Consider the following 20,583-nt stretch of genomic DNA (forward strand, 5'->3'; position numbering starts at 1 on the left):
TTGTGTATATCTAGTATTGCGCGGCATGGTCACACTAGTACACACTATCTTCTTGTTGGTGGTGAACTCTGTTTCACATTGTTTTTTTTTTATATTCAATGTACATGCGAAATAAGCAGCAATCACAAGCAAAATTCAGAGTGTAATGCAAAAAGTGCAATTGTTCGCGCCAGCTCGTAAACAACAACATAATAATAATAATAATAAATGAGCCAGCCATACGCGCATAGTGTTGTTGAGTGCCTTCGACCAAAACTAACGAGAGTTGTTCGCTGCTGGGCTGCATAAAAAAAGAATTGCGAGCGCTGCTGCCGTGTGTGTTAGTGTGTGTGTGTTGTTGTTGTTCTTCTGCTCCTTGTTGTTGTTTGTGTGCGTGCGTGCGGGAGTCTTGCGTCTCTGTCGCACACGTTCGTCTCTTGTTTTTATTTATTTACTTTATTGTATTCGCTGTGCAAGTGGAAAGTTAAAAAAAGCGTGTTGTACGCATACAAGTGCATCTTTTCAAGCACACACACGCTGTGTTTGAGTGCGTGTGTGTGTGTGTGTGTGTGGCGGCAACTGCAGCCATAAATACATAACTAAGGAAAATCGACATTTTAAAACAAAAACAACAAGCAAGAAGAAGACGGCGAAGAAGTGGAAGCGGAATAGCAAAATAGCAAAATAGCAGACTGCAATGTCCAGCACAATTGAATTTGAGACAATTGGCAGCCGCCTGCAATCGCTTGAGGTTGCGCTGCAGAAACAAAATGAATCGCACGAACAAATCGTCTTATCGAATACGCGCAGCGCACCGCACGCGCCGCGTGTTCGTCCCACAACAATAACAGCAGCACCATCATCATCATTAGCAACAACATCATCATCATCGTCAACAGCAGCCGCAGCAGCAGCAGCATCATTAGCAGCAGCAGCAGCGTCAAATGCAACAACATCAACAACAACAATTGGCGCTGCCAACGTCAACGTCAACGTCGTCGCCTCACCAAAAAGACCTGCCGCTATCGGTGTGCTGCCGGCGCCAACGTTAACGTCAGGCATGTTCGGCGGTGGCCGCGGTATGCGCCAAACGCCAAATCTGGCTATATGTAAGTTACACTCACACTCTTGTTGATAAGCTTTCGATAGATACCGATAAATAGGTGTGTGTGTGTGTGTGTGTGTGGTTGTACCCTTAACAAAGGGCACGCGTTATCGATCTTTGCGTTTCGATTGCATAGATAAGCAAGCAACAACAACAATATGCAGCGCAAACTTGTTTTTGTCATCAAATGCACACAGACAGCATTTTACACTTGCTAACTGCGCTGTCGCAGTCGACGTCGCCGTTACTGCTTGCTTTGTGTGTGTGCGTATGTGTTGTGTTTATTTCTTATTCGCATTTGACAGCATTTTGTGTTGTTTGTTTTTGTGCGCTTCTTATTGTGTGTCTAGCTGAGGGCTGCAATTCTTTTTTGTGTTATCGATAAACATCAATTGGGTTTTAGCTGAGAACCGATTCCAATTAGAATCGCAAGTTGGACAATTTACGTTATTTCTTCGTAACTTAATCTAATTTTGATTACTTGCACTAAACGAAAAATGTCAATTGGAAACGCTCTATCGCTAAATTAGTGCGAGCCAAAGCATTTCCGATGAAAAACACTAATTTAAGCTTTCCATGGAAAAGCTCCAATTATCAATTCTCAATTAAGTGTGTTTCAATAATAATTATTGCCGGCCATTTTTCTTTTTTTTTTTTTCGTTTACCAAGATTAGAATTGAAGATAGAGAGAGGTCTTTCAATCAATTTGGTAAATTCCTCTTTTAATTACCCAAAAAAAAAAGTTTGAACAACGTAAAATGCAGTTTTGAAACTCTTTTGATACCCGGCACACGTAAAGATTGTTGGGTATTTTAGAGTTGTGCAATTTGTTTATGGCTTCTCAGAATGTTGTGTTAGTTGGGGAATTAATTTCGATAGGGCAACTATCAATTGTGATGAACATCATTTTTTGGCATAATAATAAGCAGACTTTCAATGGTTTCTGAGAATGTCATGACGATCGGTTAAATAATCTTCCAAGTTAGATCTAATTATGCGATTGCAATATCAGTTATAATGAATATAGTAATAGACAGATAATTAGAGTTGAATAAACTTTACAATATTTGCACTGGGTATTTTAGAGTCGAGCACACTTGACTACAACACTTCTTCTTCTTCTTAGTTGTTGTTGTTGTTTTCGCCTCGTCTATTCGACGTGCAATTCGCTCTTCTATTTAATGGCCTGACTTTGTCTTCCTTTCTCATTTCCATCGTTTCTAGCTATGCATGTGCATGTGTGTGTGTCTCCTCGCGTGTGTGTGCGTCTGTGTGAGTGTGTGTGTGTCGTTGTCGCCGCCGTCGCTTTCATTTGGCATGTTTGTTGGCATTTTTTTTGGCATTTCCGGAGTAATGTCTTGATACGCGCCGCTGTCGCTGTCGCTGCTTCTCTTTTGCTCGCATTGTTGTTTGTTTTTGTATTCGCTTTTCGCTTGGCGTTTCTTCACCCGCACACACACACACACACCCATACATGCACAGCGTGACTCGCGTGAGGATTGCGACGACATTTGTCTTCGTCTTCGTCTTCGTCTTTTTTTATGCGTTGTCAATTCGCGCTTTGTTTACAAATATTATTTACATGCATATCGAATATACATATATATATATATATAGAGTTTTCTATATATAGTATAGTTATTTTATGATCTACTCTTGTAGTGTTGTGTGCATTTGAATTTGTTGAAAAGTAATAACTTTATTTAATGCTAACAATAACAATAACAATAACACCAGCCATAATATTCATAATAACAACATTCTTAATGAGCTCTCTCGCTGTTGCTGTTTGTTCCATAGTTTGCTGTAATGCACAGTGGAGCAAGTTGCATTATAAATTGAACCAATTTTCTTGAGGCAAACAGAAAGCGAGTTTTTTTTTTTAAAGAAAGCTATGCTTATATTTTCTTTTTAATTACAATTAGAAAATGGTGTTGATTGAATTGAATTTTTTATTTATCTTTTAATTATCGAGTTAATAATTTTGTTAATTCAGTTCAGATTAAAATATCTTGAGATCAAAATAGTACTAGATTTTATTAATTAAATTAAAAAACTATGTTGCTTGAATCTAATGTTGTGCTAATTTTTATTCAATTCATAATTTTGTTAATTCAGATGGGAATAAAATATGTTAAGATAAAAATTGGAACGTTGAACTAGATTTTTATGAAGTTCTATATGTATTTTCCAAAAAACATTAGTTTCATTTATTTGCTTCGCTTAGATGTTTGTCATCTGCCAATTACAAATCTGGTGTTAATGCAAAAAAAAGTGAACATATAAACGTCTCAGTTGCTTTGGCTTGCTATTTTGAAAGCTACCAATTTTATTTTACCAATTAAAATTTCTTTTGTTAGTAATTTAAGCACAGGCAAAATCAGCCTACTAGCTAGCTAGTAAATTTACTCAGGTTATAAATTTATTTCTAATCTGTGCTTTAATAATAATATTAAAAAAAAAAATTGAATTTAGGTAAATATTTATTTATTTTAATAATGGCTCTAACTGTAAATTTGACTATTTGGTATATTTAAAGATTATTTACAAACAAAAATGTAAATATTAAAGATTAATATTTAAACTATTGCATGAATTTTAAATGCAGCTAAACATATTTTTTTTAATAAACAGCTCTGACCTTGACTCTGAATAAAGCCGTTGCAATTGAGCTTTAAACCACTGTGCGTGGATTTTTAATGTGCATAAGCTCATGTGTGTGTGTGTGTGTGTGTGTGTGTGTGCAGATTGTTATAGAGACATGTATGTGTGTGTGTGTGTGTGAATATGTAGAGAAGCTTTTGAGTGCTTTGTTTGACTAACGGTCATTGGAATCGAATCGTTGGAATGACAATTTTCACTATTTTGTTTATCTGCACATTATTCGCTATCTCACTCACTCTCTCCCTCTCTCTCTCACTCTCTCTGTTTAGCTGATTCGGGTTCCACACGTCGCCCCATGATGTTGCCACTGCCAACCCAAGCTCATCCCTCGGAAACAGAAACGGACAAGAAACTGAAGATGATAATGGGCCAAACGGGTAAACTGAACATCAATGGCCGGCAATATCCGACAGATATCCACGATCTGCGGCACTTGGGTGATCTGGGCAATGGAACCAGTGGCAATGTTGTCAAAATGCTGCACATGTCCAGCGATACAATCATTGCCGTGAAACAGATGCGACGCACCGGAAATGCGGAGGAGAATAAACGCATTCTCATGGATCTGGATGTCGTTCTCAAGTCGCACGATTGCAAATATATAGTCAAGTGTTTGGGCTGCTTTGTTCGCGATCCGGATGTGTGGATCTGCATGGAACTCATGTCCATGTGCTTCGACAAGCTGCTCAAGCTTTCCAAGAAGCCGGTGCCCGAGCCTATTCTGGGCAAAGTCACTGTGGCGGTAAGTTGCAACTCCTCGATAAGCAAAAGCTTTGCAAAGTGGAATGCTTTTAATGCGCTTTTGGCTAAATAAATCATTTTTGGAGCAATAAGTAATGAGTTTATAACAGATGAATTCATTTCAAATTGAAATTATGCAAATTGAGTTAGTTAGAGTTATTTATAAAAGTGCGCTGAGAACTTTTAATGAGTTAGTTAGTTAGTTACAGATGAATTCATTTAAAATTGAAATTATGCAATTTGAGTTAGTGACAGAGTTATTTATAAAAGTGCGATGAGAACTTTTAATGAGCTTTCGTTTAGTTAGTTAGTTACAGCGTTTGTTTTAACTTTAACTTTTAATGTGCTTTCGATTAATGTAGTGCAATTGTTTAAGGTGTACAATTAAAATTATGAAAACAACTACTTACCAGAGTGAATACAGGTTGTATTGAGTATTGAGGACTTTTAATGTGCTTTCGATTATTATATAGTATAAACATAGCGAAGTGAATAAACTTTTTACTAAAATTCAATTGTAACTTAAATACGAATTTGAAGATTAACTTTTGATTAAAGCAAATTTACAAGATTATTAATAGCCTAAATGAAATTCAAGATCAAATTTTGTTTAAAGTGAATTTACGAGGTCATTAGTTATCTTCCGATTAACAAATTGTGGATTTGGAAGGTTAAACTCTTTAAATACAAATGCGCTTTTAAGTTGAAGAATGTATTTTTCATAAAAAATTAATCAGTATATAGAAAAACAAATTTGAATACTAGCTAAATACTATTTGAAAATTTAATTATGAAGTTAAGCAACACACTTTTACAATCGTGAATAGTTGAGAGATAAATCTTTCGAAATATAAAATGCACTTATTAAGCTCAATATTTTTTTTAAATTATTCTTTAGTACAACAAATTAAATAGACAATCTCATTAGACTCCAAGGTTCTTATGTTGTAGTTAAATATGAAGCAATGTTAATAATTATAACGCATAGATTAGAAATTAATTTATAACCTAGAGTAAATTTATTTCCGCTTTAGTGCATTAAACTTAAGAGTAAATCACATTTGAATCGAAGACTATTATGTTGTAGTTAAAAGTTTTGTCTTAAATTCACTTCTTCATAAAGAAAATAGTTTTCAAATGTTGAAAGAATGTAAAACTTTGTAATGTTGATAGTAATTTTGTTGATAAAGCGTGGTAACATCTAGATTCTAGAACAACAGTTGAATCCATTTAAACTAAAGCTAATATTTGATTTTTGTATTGTTCTTTTGCCCTTACAGACTGTGAATGCATTGTCCTATTTGAAGGACAAACACGGCGTCATCCACAGGGATGTGAAGCCCTCCAACATTCTGATCGATGAGCGCGGCAACATCAAGCTATGCGATTTTGGCATTAGCGGCAGATTGGTCGACTCCAAGGCGAACACACGTTCCGCTGGCTGTGCGGCCTACATGGCGGTGAGTGATGTGAACGAAAACAAACAAAATAATTGCAAGAAAATAATTATACCCGCTACCCATAGGGTAGAAGGGTATTATAACTTTGTGCCGACAGCCGAGACGATCTAGCCATGTCTGTCTGTCTGTCTGTCTGTCTGTCTGTCCGTATAAAACACTGGATCTCAGAGACTATAAGAGATAGAGCTATAATTTTTTTTCGACAGCATTTGTTATGTTTGCACGCAGATCATTTTTTTTTTCAAATTTTTGCCACGCCCCCTTCCGCCCCTGCAAATCAAACAAAATCGAGTAACAAGCCTAATTTTAAAGCTAGAGTTACGAATTTTGGTATATACAGTAAAACCTATAGTAGTTATGATTCCTTAAAATTTGGTTGCGATCGGATAGAAATTGTCGAAGTTATTAAAGAAGGGTCTTAGTTGCTTTGGCTGACAATCTGGTATATTGTGCCGTCTATGGTATATTTTGAATGCGGTGTTATATCGATATACCACATATACCATTTGGTATATTTTTAGTATTTTTGAAGTATATTTGGTATATTTTGAGAAAAATACCGCAAAATATATTGCTTTTATTCAAAATGGGTAGCGGGTATCTCACAGTCGAGTACACTCGAATGTAGCTCTCTTACTTGTTGAACTTGAATCTGTTAAATCTGTTTTTTTGTAGCCGGAGCGCATTGATCCGAAGAAACCAAAGTATGATATACGCGCCGATGTGTGGTCGCTGGGGATTACGCTTGTGGAGTTGGCAACAGCGCGTTCACCCTACGAGGGCTGCAACACGGACTTTGAGGTGCTCACCAAGGTGCTCGACTCGGAGCCGCCGTGTTTGCCACGCGGCGAGGGTTTCAACTTCAGTCAACAGTTTCATGACTTTGTCATCAAGTGGTAAACTTGCTCTCACTCTCTCTCTCTCTCTCTCTATATATATATATTTATATATTTCTCTTTCGCTCTTGCAGCCTCACAAAGAACCATCAGGATCGACCCAAGTATCCGGAGCTATTGGCGCAGCCGTTTATCAATTACTACGAGCACGAGAAGGTCGATGTGCCCAATTGGTTTCAAAATGTCGTCGATAGTGCCACCGGGAAGCGGATACGCGCCAATGGCGATTCAACGCTGACGAGGTGAGCATCTCTGAGCATCTTGGCGTTTTCTTTTTTTGTTCCCCATCGGAAGATTCTCTGTGCGCCTTCTCCCAGCTCCCAACTCAGTCCCAAGAATGCAAAATTATGGCAACTGCCTGCTGTCTGCCGTCTGCTGTGTGTGTGTGTGTGTATGTGTGCGTGTGTGTGTGGTGAGTGTGTTTGTGTGAATGGCCAACACAATGCTTTGTTTCAACATTTGTTTCCGTTTCCGCTTATGTTTCATTCCGTTCCGTTGCGTATTCTTTTCATTTTCTTTAGCTAACTCTGACAAGCAAAAAAAAAATGATTAAATTGAAATCAAAATCAATCTGTTAACAGGTAGGAAAAAAAGTGAAACAAAAATATAAAAAAAAACTAGAAGTAAAGCAAAAGCTTTTCTATAACAATTTGATGAATTACAAATAATAACTTGGCATGTCTCTATCTCTCTCTCTCTCTCTCTCTGTCTATTCACCACACTCTTCTATTAATTTTTGAATTACCATTTTTTAGACTACTCTTTTTCCGAACACAAAGCTATCTAATACCATTTTTCTTTGATTGACTTTATTTTAGTTTAGACTTCTTTTGTTAACTTTTTGTCTAACACAATGCTCTGAAAGCACTTCTCTCTCTCTCTCTCTCTGTCTCTCTCTCTCTCTCTTTTGGTACTGGCAAGCGTATTTAACGTTCCATTCCATTGCGTTCCGTTCCATTCCGTTCCGTTCAGTACCTCTGAAGAGTGCATGATTAACTTGCAAATATGCATAACTCCACCTCTCTCCTCCCTTAGTCTTTATCTCTTCTATATTCTTTTGTAGCTAAATCCAAATAATGTAGGTGAGCAGTTAATCCTCCTAATCTCTCTTCCCCCCGATTCCTTCTAGTCAGCATTATAATGACCACTTCCTCCCCGCCTTGGCCCCTCCCCCCAAAAAAACCTCAAATATATTTTGCGTTTTATTGACTATTTAATTTGTGTGTTTTTTGATTTTCTTTTTTCATCTTTTTTATTACCATCTTTTGTAGGTTACTTAATTCCTAATACATATTATTATAATCAATGCAAAAGATAAGATCTAAAAACAAAAACAAAGCAGACAAACTGTAAAACCGATTAAAACCAAAACAAAAACGAAAAGAAAAAAAAAACAAACAAAAAAACGAAAACAAAACATTAATTAAAAAAATAATAATAATCGAAATGAAAGAATATATATATATTTATATATTTGTGTATATAACCCGACCATGATATGATACACAGCTATACACTTCTATATATAACTATATATACAGATATATGCATATATAAACGAAAATACAAATACATAAAACAAAACTCAATACCATAATAAACAAACTCCTCCCAAATCTATCAAAAGTCCAATTCAGTAAGTACAACAACAGCTTAATTATTATTGATATTATTATGATTATGATTATTATTATTGTTATTCTTATTATGTTTCTAATCATTTTTATTTGTTATTTCCTTAAATTGGCACACTAACTTTCATTAACCATTGAAATACTCTGAAACCAGAAATTCTACTGAAGAATTTTTTTCAATTTGATGTTGAAAATGTTTTGAAAATTCTAATTTTAAGCGCATTAATTGCATTCCAACTGGTTGCAGGGTATTCTCTAGTCGGGCACACTCGATTAGCGCATTTATTTTGACTGTTAAATGTTGGTTGATTTAAATTAAAATTGTTGTTGCATGTTGTTACGTTTGATTTTTTGTTGAATGCCGCTTTTTGCTTGACTCGCTTAACACATTTAAAACTAGTTATTTTGCATTTGCTTGACGATTTCAAAACAATTTCTTTGAAAAGAATATAGAAAAAATACAGTTCACACATCAAACGAGGTAAATTTCATTCAAAAGCTTTCTTCAACGAAAAAATATGAGCATTTTTCATCATTTTTTGCTGTTGTCTCTCTCTTTTTTGCGTTCCATTCCGTTTCGTTCCACCCACCACAACACACGCAGCCCATCACGCTCGCTTACATACTTGCCTCTCACTCTCACATCCTTCCTCTCTATTTCACTCATACTTTTTCTCTCTATCTCTCACATATTACCTCTCTCCTTCTCTTCGTCGCTTCTTATGCTAAAACTGCTTTCACATTTCTTGCTCTGGCCACACTGCATATTTTTTTTTGGGTAGCAGGTATTTGGCAGTCGAGTTCACTTGTACAAAATGTTCATACTCTTCCGATTGACTGTTGCTCTCTCTCTCTCTCTCTTGCTTTCATATTCATCTCCAAGCACAACTCACTCTCTCTCTTTCTGTGTCGCTTCTCTATGTCTCTCTCTCTCTCTTTTTTGCGTTCCATTCCGTTTCGTTCCACCCACCACAACACACGCAGCCCATCACGCTCGCTTACATACTTGCCTCTCACTCTCACACCCTTCCTCTCTATCTCTTACATACTTCCTCTCTCACTCTTACATACTTCCTCTCTCCTTCTCTTCGTCGCTTCTTATGCTAAAACTGCTTTCACATTTCTTGCTCTGGCCACACTGCATATTTTTTTTTGGGTAGCAGGTATTTGGCAGTCGAGTTCACTTGTACAACATGTTCATACTCTTCCGATTGACTGTTGCTCTCTCTCTCTCTCTTGCTTTCATATTCATCTCCAAGCACAACTCACTCTCTCTCTTTCTGTGTCGCTTCTCTATGTCTCTCTCTCTCTCTTTTTGCGTTCCATTCCGTTTCGTTCCACCCACCACAACACACGCAGTCCATCACGCTCGCTTACATACTTGCCTCTCACTCTCACACCCTTCCTCTCTATCTCTTACATACTTCCTCTCTCACTCTTACATACTTCCTCTCTCCTTCTCTTCGTCGCTTCTTATGCTAAAACTGCTTTCACATTTGTTGCTCTGGTCACACTGCATATTTTTTTTTTGGGTAGCAGGTATTTGGCAGTCGAGTTCACTTGTACAAAATGTTCATACTCTTCCGATTGACTGTTGCTCTCTCTCTTGCTTTCATATTCATCTCCAAGCACAACTCTCTCTCTCTTTTTTGCGTTCCATTCCGTTTCGTTCCACCCACCACAACACACGCAGCCCATCACGCTCGCTTACATACTTGCCTCTCACTCTCACACCCTTCCTCTCTATCTCTCACATACTTCCTCTCTCACTCTTACATACTTCCTCTCTCCTTCTCTTCGTCGCTTCTTATGCTACTCGCTTTCACATTTCTTGCTCTGGTCACACTGCATATTTTTTTTTTTGGGTAGCAGGTATTTGGCAGTCGAGTTCACTTGTACAAAATGTTCATACTCTTCCGATTGACTGTTGCTTTCTCTCTCTCTCTCTCTCTCTCTCTTGCTTTCATATTCATCTCCAAGCACAACTCTCTCTCTCTCTCTTTCTGTGTCGCTTCTCTATGTCTCTCTCTCTCTGTCCCTCTCCCTACCTGTGTCTATCTCTCACTCTTTCACGCTGCCAAGCTTGGCTTGGCATACTACATTATTTTCGTGTGTGTGTATGTGTGTGTTCTTTTGCACATAACGGGATTTTCGATGCGTAGCTGCAACAGCTGATTAACAATTTTCCACATATTATTTTCAGAGCAACCACATCAGCAGCAACAACAGCAACAGCAACAGGCATGCAACGTGGAGCAAAGGAGGCAGCCACAAAGTATGGCAGAAATGTGGCTGCTCTAACAGCGCGCAGTCCAACGACGACGTCAAAGACAATAAAACCCACGCAGATTCCCAGCTATCAGCAACAGCAGCAACATCAGCAAGGTGGATCGCAGTATTTCATGCAATCAGCCACACAACTACCTCAACCAACAACAACAACAACAACATCAGCAGCAACATCAGCAACCGGCAGCAGCAATTTGAATTTGAATTATTTTAGCAGCGGTGGCAGCAACAGCAACAGCAACAGCAGCGCAAGTCCGAGTCCTTTGTCGCCGCCGAGTGGCATCAATGACATTAATAAACTGTATCGCAAGTCGCCGTTCATGCAACGCAAGCTCAGCAATGGCTCCCACTACAAGTACAACGATGACAGCCCCAAAAAGGAATCGGTCTTCAGCAGCATTGGTAACAAATTTGTTTTATCTACTATTTCACTATTCTGAGTATTCACTTTCTTCTTTCTCCTTTCTCCTTTGCAGGCCAATCAATCTTACGCAATCTGACCACGTCGCCATTTAGCCAAAAGAAACACAATCCAAATGTGACGGCAACAACACCAATTTTACCAACAGCCACAGCAGCCATAACAGCAACCGCTGCTGCTGGCACAACAGCAACATCAACAGCAACTGCAACTGCAACACTGCCGCATTTGAAACCCAAAACACCCACAACAGATGCACTTAACACGCCCACGTGGCGTCTGCCTCCTCCTTCAACAACAACAACGTCACCAGATAACAACATTTCGCCCTTTGACACCTGTGATAACATTTGCAATGCCAGCTCGCCCACGCTGCAACGCAAGCAACTGATTGCTGCTGATCCAACGGCAGCGAATGCCACAATGTTGCAGCTCAACAATCAACAACAGCAGCAGCAACAGCAACGATTGCAACCAGGCAACCAGAGTCCCATTGGTGAGAAACTATCAAAAAGATAGAGGCAGTAGATAGAAGATCTGTTAGCTAGAGAAAGATATGTTGCAGAGAATAATACAACAATTTAAAGTTAAAGTGGACAAAACATATACCAAAACAAATACCAAATATGACTTTCGTTATATTTTATGAACAATACTTCTCTGGCTAAAATTTCGACAATGTTTCAAAGGGGCAAAACATATACCAAAACATTGAATGTTATAGCTTTGAATAGAGCTAAGAATGATTTTTGAATTATTTGTCTATTTTAAGATAATTGTACCACACATCTTATATATGTATATATCAAGATCAAACTTAGAAAAGTATTAGTAAAGTTTGTTCAGTTTAGGTACCTAAGATCTGTGATTATTAAGGTTCCAATAAGTTCAATAACTCAAATGCGGTTAACTCCTGTAGTTATAGATTTATAAACTGTTTTGATTCTGATTTATTGGAATAGTTCAAGCAGACACTTGTCTCAAGTTATGTTGAAAAGCTTAAGAACTCAAGTTTCGAATTTAAATGCAGATTGTAAAACTGACCTTATTGTGAAATCTAGATTAACTTTGCCATCCTAACTTGTGTTCATTTGCTGTCTATGGTTTATTTTTGTTTATTGTTTTGTCAAGTTTGTAATTAAAAACATTTTGCATATTTCTTGCAGTGCTGCAACGATTTTACCATCAGCAAAATCAGTTGCGTGAAAAGGAAGCGGCGGAGCGGCAACAGCATCAGCAGCAATTGCAGCAGCAGCAGCAACAGTTGCATCACTATCAACAGCATCACTTTCAATACCATCAGCCACTGCCACAACAACAGTCACAACACCAGCAGCAGCAGCAGCAACAGTTGCCGCGACAACCAATTGGGACGAGCACGAATCCGTTTCACAGCAATTATGTGGCGCCTCCTTCCTCGCACTCCACATCTAGTCAATCGTCCACACAGTCGACATGCTCACAAATTGCCATCCCAGCGACAGTCGGGGTGCCAACATCGCCATTGTCATTGCATCCGCATCAGCAACAGCAACAACATCAGACAGCAGCAGCAGCAGCGGGACACTTTGGCATTGGCAACGCGGCGCAATTGCAATACCAACCATTGCCGACAGCAGCAGCAACAACAGCAGCAGCAACAGCAACGGAAGCAAACACACTTTATGGTAATCTGCCCTGCAGATCGCCAGAGCAGCCAGATGGAGGCGGTGGCAGTGGGAGTGGCAGTTCGTTAGTGAGCAGCAAATTGAGTAAATTGTATGCTCGTCGTCAGCTATTGGGTCAGAGCAATAATTTGGATGGACGCGAGCAACGCGAACGCGAACAACATGTTTATGCCTCGAGTCCTGGCTCTAGTTCGAACACAGCGGATGCGGGTGAGTCTTCTCTCTCTCTCTTTCTCTCACTGTCTTTGCGAATACAAATCGGAGCTCAGATCGTCTCATCTATTTGTTTTTTGTGCAATTTGCGACGCTTTGTTCTTTGCTATCAACTAATTCTTTGCATCGCTTTATCCTCTTTTATTTCATGTTGTTTCTTTCTCTCTTTGTTTACTCTTCACTCAACACGCACACACACACACAACTGCAACTGCAACTGCATATACACACTATCAATCATGCACGCGCACGTCAATCATTGCACCACATCACTCAATCAATCAATCATCTATAAAAAAAACAAAAAACACCATTTAATCAAACGTTTGTGAAACGCTTCGAACGTATAACGCCATAATCAATCATTCGATCAATCATTTGCACAATCACCAATCAATCGAATTTTTATTGAACGCTTCAACGAATAACGAAACATTTTAAATTCATTCACTCCCACAAACCAATCATAACAAACACCAATCAATCAAATATGTATCCTAATCAATCAATGCACATACACAAATTATTAATCAATCGCTACACTCGTCAATTAACTAAACGTTTGTTAAACGCTTCTAACGAATAATTCCACAATCAATCATTCGATCAATCGTTGTTTGCACACTCATCAATCAATCGAATCGTTTTTTTAACGCTTCTAACGAATAACAAAACATTTTACAATCATATATTTATGCTAACAATCGCACAAACAATCAATCAATCAATCATTGTATGCACATTAACTATTAATCAATCAATCGACTATTCTCAACAATCACTCAATCACAATGCTGTCAAACACTTGTTAATCAAACATGCACCAAAATAACACCAATCAATCATACATTCATCAATCACTCATGCACCAAAATAACACCATTCAATCATACATTCATCAATCAATCATGCACCAAAATAACACCAATCAACCATACATTCATCAATCAATCAATCAATCAATCAATCAATCACGCACTCAATCACGCGCAGGCTGGTTCAATACACTCGCTGGCGCCATGAAGCGACAATTTGCGACCTATGTTAAAACCCAATTGAATTCCACAGCGACGTCGCCATTGGCTCCCAGTCACAGTCTCAATCACAGCAACAACCACAGCAACAGTCACAGCAACAACAGCGGGAGCAGCAGCATTACCAGCAATGGCAACGATCTGATTGGCAGTCTGGATCCCACACAATCTCAATCTCAAAGTCAACCTCAACCGCCAGCGTATCGCAGCCTGCTCAATAATGGGACAACAACCGGCGGCAAGTCGTATTATTATCGCACATTGTCGGCGGCGAGCAGCAGCAGCAGCCACAACACCAGCCAAAGCACTTCACCAACCACAGAGCCATTGACTGGCGTCAGCGGCTGTGGCGCAACTAGCGGCTTTTTGCGACGCTATGCGAGCAGCGGTGCAGGTGTCGGATGCGGTGGCGGACACGGTGGCATAAGCGGAGGCGGCGGCGGCGGCGGAGGAAGCATGAGCACACCACCGAGTCCACATCTGTTGGCTGGACTGGATCGACGACATCGCAGTCCGGATCCGCCGCCGCGTTACAATCGCGGTCAATCGCCGCTGCTGTTGCGCAAGAATCTGCTGGAAATGAGCGGACAGACGGCCGGCTCGCCATTGCTACAACGACGGTGAGTGAGCTATAGAATATACTCGATTTTTATAGGGTAGAAGGGTATTATAACTTTGTGCCGGCAGGAAATGTATGTAACAGGTAGAAGGAGGCATTTCCGACCCTATAAAGTATGTATATTCTTGATCAGCGTCAACAGCCGAGACGATCTAGCCATGTCCGTCTGTCCGTCCGTCCGTATGAAACACTGGATCTCAGAGACTATAAGAGATAGAGCTATAATTTTTTTTCGACAGCATTTGTTATGTTTCCACGCAGATCAAGTTTGTTGCAAATTTTTGCCACGCCCACTTCCGCCTCTGCAAATCAAAAAAATCGAATAACAAGCGTTATTGAAGCTAGAGTAGAGAATTTTGGTATATACAGTAGTTGGTATATATAGTAGTTATGATTCCTGAAAATTGGGTTGCGATCAGATAAAAATTGTGGAAGTTATTAAAGAAATACTTTTGTATGGGCAAAAACGCTTACTTACTAGGGCTCTTAGTTTCTTTGGCCGACAATCTGGTCCATTGTGCCGTCTATACTATATATTGAATGGTGTACCATATCGATTTTTTTTAGTACTTTCGGTATATTTTGAAAATAATACCGCAATATTTTACATTTATTAAAAATGAGTAGCGGGTATCTCACAGTCGAGCACACTCGACTGTAACCTTCTTACTTGTTATCACATTATTTAGATATATCTTAGACTTTCAAATCACTATGCCAATGTTATTAATAATATATTTTCCTATAATTGATAGCTATGTATCAGGAATATACTAACTATGAATTTTATTATAGTTCAGTATTCTTAGTATATTTAAATAGGAAAAGGAGTTTAACTGGCCAGGTTTCCCATTATTACGTTGATTAGCTATCGTTGTTATATAAAAGAATTGAGAATAAACACTCTTATCTATCATTTCGATATATCTTAGACTTTCAAATCACTATGGCAATGTTATTAATAATATATTTTCCTATAATTGATAGCTATGTATCAGGAATATACTAAATATGCATTTTATTATAGTTCAGTATTCTTAGTATATTTAAATAGGAAAAGGAGTTTAACTGGCCAGGTTTCCCATTATTATGTTGATAGCTATAAAAGAATTGAGAATAAACGCTCTTATCTATCATTTCGATATATCTTAGACTTTCAAATCACTATGCGAATGTTATTAATAATATATTTTGTACAATTGATAGCTATGTGTCGGCTTCGCCGCCGCTGCCGCCGCCACGTCGCGGTTCAGAGAGTGTGCCAGGATCGCCGCAACACTTTCGCACCCGCATTCATTATACGCCCGAGCCACAGCGTCGTATCTATCGGACCATAGACCAATGAGTAGCGCTGCAAATTATGGTCATGTGATGTTGGTATGGCTTCGACGATGTTGCTGCCCACGACAACGACAACGACGATGAGGCGGAGGCGGATGTTGCAACAGCAACAGCAAGCGGAATCGGAATCGGAACTCGTGTGGCATCAGCAAGCTCGTCAAGCTCAACAGCTGCAACGTCAGCGGGAAAGGAAACGGCTGCAAATCACAGACACTCGATGGACTTGTGATGCTTGGCTTGGGCATAAAATAACAATCACAGCAGCAGCTACAACCACAACAACAACAACAACCACAACAACAACAACAGCAAACGAAAGTGTTCAAAAGTCTTATAACGTATAAGTTTAGGCCGTAGCTAAAGCGTTGCGTCTGCTAAATGTTAATCGCTTAGTTCACAATGTGTTTTTTGTTTTAAATTATACAACACAATCTTTATTATTATTTTTTTTTTTTTGTTAATATTAATTACAGTGTGTGAAAGTGCGCGAGTGTGTATGTGAGTGTGTGTGTGTGTGTAAATTTTGTATATATAGCAATCTTTGTTAGAGGCATAACATAATTATGCAAACACCTAGACAACAATCAAGTTAAACAAACAAACAAACAAAAAAAACGTTGAGCAACTAAAAACAACTGTAACTGCAATAGAGAGAAAAAGAAAAGATATAGCCAAAATCATAAATCGTAAATCGTAACAATTAATATTTAACAGAAATAGACGAAGAACATTGTGCCCTAAACATAAACATAGACATATATACTACAGCATCTTTTTATACGATGGACTATGAATATATACATATATAGTAAGAATTGCAACCAATAATTGTGCAATAGTGTTGAAAGCAATGACATCGTTTCCCCCTTTTCACCGTTTCGATTTCCTATATATACTTTGCTATAATCAAAAACATTAATACTTACAATATACTTATATATATATATATATAAACAATATATACAATTATATATAATCTATATAGAACCTATATACATACATATATAATACTTGTATCGCAAAAGCAATATCTGAGCGCCTTTTTTCAATTCAATCAATTTTGCTGTCCGTCTGTGTCTTGCATCAGCATCAGCATCATTTCGATCCCAAACATATAGCTGCCATAGCCTAGCCAAAATAGTGTTGTGTGTGTTTAATTAACTGAATAATCGGAAACCGAAGCGAGATTTCGAGATTCGAACACACACCAGAAAGTTTTGTCTGTATTTTTGATACAACTTTGTGATAGATATCGGTTTACTACAAACAAACATACATACATACATATAGACATAGCTGCCATATAGGAAAAAGATGTGCAAGATGTGAGTAATCAGCATTCAAATTCGGCCAGCCGAATAATACAACTGTTTTCTCGGCTTTAACATTTACTATATAGTTACTCTATGTAAAATATTGTTTTTTTTTCTGTTCTGTTCTTTTTATTTTCTTCTGTTGTATAATAGCAAGTTCCTTACCATATGTAATGCCTATATAAGACAACAATGTTTCGTATATGTGTGAGTGAGTGTGTTTGTGTGTTTGTGTGTGTGTGCAGCTAGCGACCTCAATGTTTTGTTCCTGTGCGTAATTTAATTAACCTCCAAATTGATCATCTATCATCGATCTCTCTCCAAACATAATCAACATTATTCTTTCGGATCCCAGATTCTATAATTTATTTTCAAAGTGAACTGTTTCCTCCGCGATTTGAATCTCAGATCCAATGTTTCAACTTTACTATATGCATCAACTCTGAACTGATAAATTTCAAATTTTTAAATCCAAAGCTCCCTTCTTTCTGTTCGACTTTAATTCACTTTAAATTTTATGATTATAACGAGAGAATCGAGAGATCGAGTTAAAGACAAAAAAACAACAGCTTAAAGCAAAACTTATTTAATGAAAGAAATCAGCTATTATTATTGTACTTTTTTTTCTATTTTTTGTTTGCGCAATTGTAGGTTATGTCAACGTACCTAACCTCAAAGTGTATATAGAAATGTATCAAAAAAAAAAAAGGGACAACAATTGTAAATGTAGAATGTGTAGGGGCTAAGGGCGTTTGTATTTGCCAATTTCATTATGTATTCATTTTTTTTTAATTTGTGTTTTGTTTAACAAAAACAAAAAAAAAAAAAAAAAAAAAGATATAAGAAAAAAGGACCATTTATTTGTATGTTAATTTATTGAAAACACAAGAAAAAAAGAAAACAAATTGTAATGAATGAAAATGAATTTTTGACTGATTTATGTGTTAAAGTTTAAGCTTGAAGTGTGTAAAAGAGTGCGAAGTATATAGCATATAGCGATATAGCGATGTATGGCAAGTGCATCAGATTGTGCAGCTACATATATATATATATATAACATATGTATATATGCGCATCAGTCTATATACTGTACGATTAAATCTTTTTAGTTACGTAATCGCATACATATGTGCATATGTGTGTCATATAAATACATACGTATAATACCTCTATAGGTATATTAAAAAAAAAGTAAACAAAACAAAAAAAAACCAATTGCAAATATATATATAAATATTGTAAAAATTATATAAACAACAATTCTATAACGAAAGAAAGAGAAGGCAGATCAGTGTTGCGAGCATTAAAACAAAGTAAAAATCAACAAATGATTGTAAACTCTTATGAATACCAATAATAATTATAATACCATAATTCAACAAATTCAATTCAATAAAACGAAAATCGATTATAAAAACCCTGAAGAAAAACACAAAAAACGAAAACAACTTTTTGACTACTTGCTGTGGCTGGGAATCTATTTCTAAGTATGTTTTCTCAAATTGTTTTAAGTTATTTCCTTTTATTTACTTTATTTATTCATTTTCAGATTTTCATGTTCTCATATTCATTCAGTTCATTAGGATTAACGCAGAAAAGTGTAAGTAACATCTTTATTAATTTGTGTTATATTTATTTCATTCATTTCTTCAATATTACTATGAATACTTATATGAAGATGGTATAATGTTAAGGAAAGAGTAAGTATATAACATATGCGAACTTTAAAATAGCAGTGCAACATATTAATTTTTGTTAGTTGATCGCTGGCACATTATATATATCTTTGGTATCTTGTTAGTACTTTTGCAGTATATATTAGTTTGGTTTTTCTATTAGCCAAGGTGGGTAACTAGTATCTCACAGTTGAGCAAACTCGACTGTAGCTTTCTTACATGTTTTCTTCTAACACTGCTATTTTAATTAAAATCATAATGCATCCTTTTTATTTGGTATTATCCATATTTGCTAAATTAATATGATTTATGCAAATTTACATTTTCTTTGGAATACTTAAAAATGAATACACTAAGCTGTTCCAACTAAATTTTTTCTTGAAGTTGTGCTTATAATACATTGTATTTATACCCGCTACCCATAGGGTAGAAGGGTATCATAACTTTGTGCCAACAGGAAATGTATGTAACAGGTAGATGGAGGCATCTCCGATCCTATAAAGTATATATATTCTTGATCAGCGTCAACAGCCGAGACGATCTAGCCATGTCCGTCTGTCCGTCCGTCCATATGAACACCTAGATCTCAGAGACTATAAGAGATAGAGCTATAACTTTTTTTTCGACAGCATTTGTTATGTTTGCACGCAGATCAAGTTTGTTTCAAATTTTTGCCACGCCCCTTCCGCACCTGCAAATTAAAAAAAAATCGAATAACAAGCGTAAAAAAAAGCTAGAGTTACGAATTTGGGTATATACAGTAGTAACTATAGTAGTTATAATTCCTACAAATTTGGTTGCGATCGGATAGAAATTGTCGAAGTTGTTAAAGAAATACTTTTGTATGGGCAATCAATCTGACAATCTGGTATATTGTGCCGTCTATGGTATATTTTCAATGGAGTACTATATCGATATACCAAACATACCATTTGGTATATTTTTAGTATTTTTTAAAGTATTTTCGGTATATATTTTGAAAATGATACCGCAATATTTTGCGGGTATCTCACAGTCGAGCACACTCGACTGTAACTTTCTTACTTGTTTTCATTTTTGAACGCGTACATAGGTCGTTAGCACTGCTATTTCATTGCTATGCTATTTAATTTTGTAGTATTTGCGACCCTTATGCGTAGTTCCAGCTATTGATTGGTTCAGCTTTCTTACCAAAATATAGGGAATATTCAAATAGAATTAATACAGATGCATTTCCTCAGCAATTGCTGTTCGTTTCCCAAACCCATTCCCATTCCAAAAACGATAGAAAAAAGTGAAATGCATTTCATATTGTTTGTTCCAAATTCAGTTTTATTTCCAATATATCGCTCTGTCCTCCACAAATCTATTTTGTTTTGCTCAATGCCAGCATTAATCCATATAGCACAAAAATTTTGATCGGCAAACAATACTGAATCTTAATTGATTTGACACACAAATTATATACATATATTATATATAACAAAATGTCGTATTTGAAATCAAAGAGTATTGAATTACATAATCTTCTTAATTTGTTTGTTTTTTGCTC

General features: G+C 37.0%; 1 protein-coding gene across 3 annotated transcripts; it reads left to right on the forward strand.

Moving 5' to 3' along the window:
• Positions 1-35: 35 nt before the first annotated feature.
• On the forward strand, positions 36-18,587 carry LOC132795951 (dual specificity mitogen-activated protein kinase kinase hemipterous). 3 transcript variants are annotated; one of them, XM_060806920.1, is made up of 10 exons: positions 36-1,088; positions 4,018-4,490; positions 5,770-5,949; positions 6,625-6,845; positions 6,920-7,087; positions 10,683-11,170; positions 11,245-11,685; positions 12,356-13,066; positions 14,063-14,723; positions 15,929-18,587. In XM_060806920.1, exons 1-10 carry the CDS (start codon positions 677-679, stop codon positions 16,065-16,067), a joined length of 3,894 nt encoding a protein of 1,297 aa, XP_060662903.1. In that variant the 5' UTR covers positions 36-676; the 3' UTR covers positions 16,068-18,587. The 3 variants fall into 3 exon arrangements, with proteins under 3 accessions (XP_060662903.1, XP_060662904.1, XP_060662905.1); XM_060806921.1 differs by having other exon boundaries at positions 14,138-14,723; XM_060806922.1 differs by lacking the exons at positions 36-1,088; positions 4,018-4,490; positions 5,770-5,949; positions 6,625-6,845; positions 6,920-7,087 and adding an exon at positions 8,153-8,481.
• The last annotated feature ends 1,996 nt before the right edge of the window (positions 18,588-20,583 follow it).

This window comes from Drosophila nasuta, chromosome X (assembly GCF_023558535.2).
Source record: "Drosophila nasuta strain 15112-1781.00 chromosome X, ASM2355853v1, whole genome shotgun sequence".
NCBI classification, from domain to species: Eukaryota; Metazoa; Arthropoda; class Insecta; order Diptera; family Drosophilidae; genus Drosophila; species Drosophila nasuta.

Coding starts and splice junctions, on each gene's coding strand:
- LOC132795951 (XM_060806920.1), top strand. CDS start 677: ATGTCCAGCACAATTGAATTTGAGACAATTGGCAGCCGCCTGCAATCG. Junction 1,089..4,017: donor AACGCCAAATCTGGCTATAT/GTAAGTTACACT, acceptor CTCTCTGTTTAG/CTGATTCGGGTTCCACACGT. Junction 6,846..6,919: donor CATGACTTTGTCATCAAGTG/GTAAACTTGCTC, acceptor TCGCTCTTGCAG/CCTCACAAAGAACCATCAGG.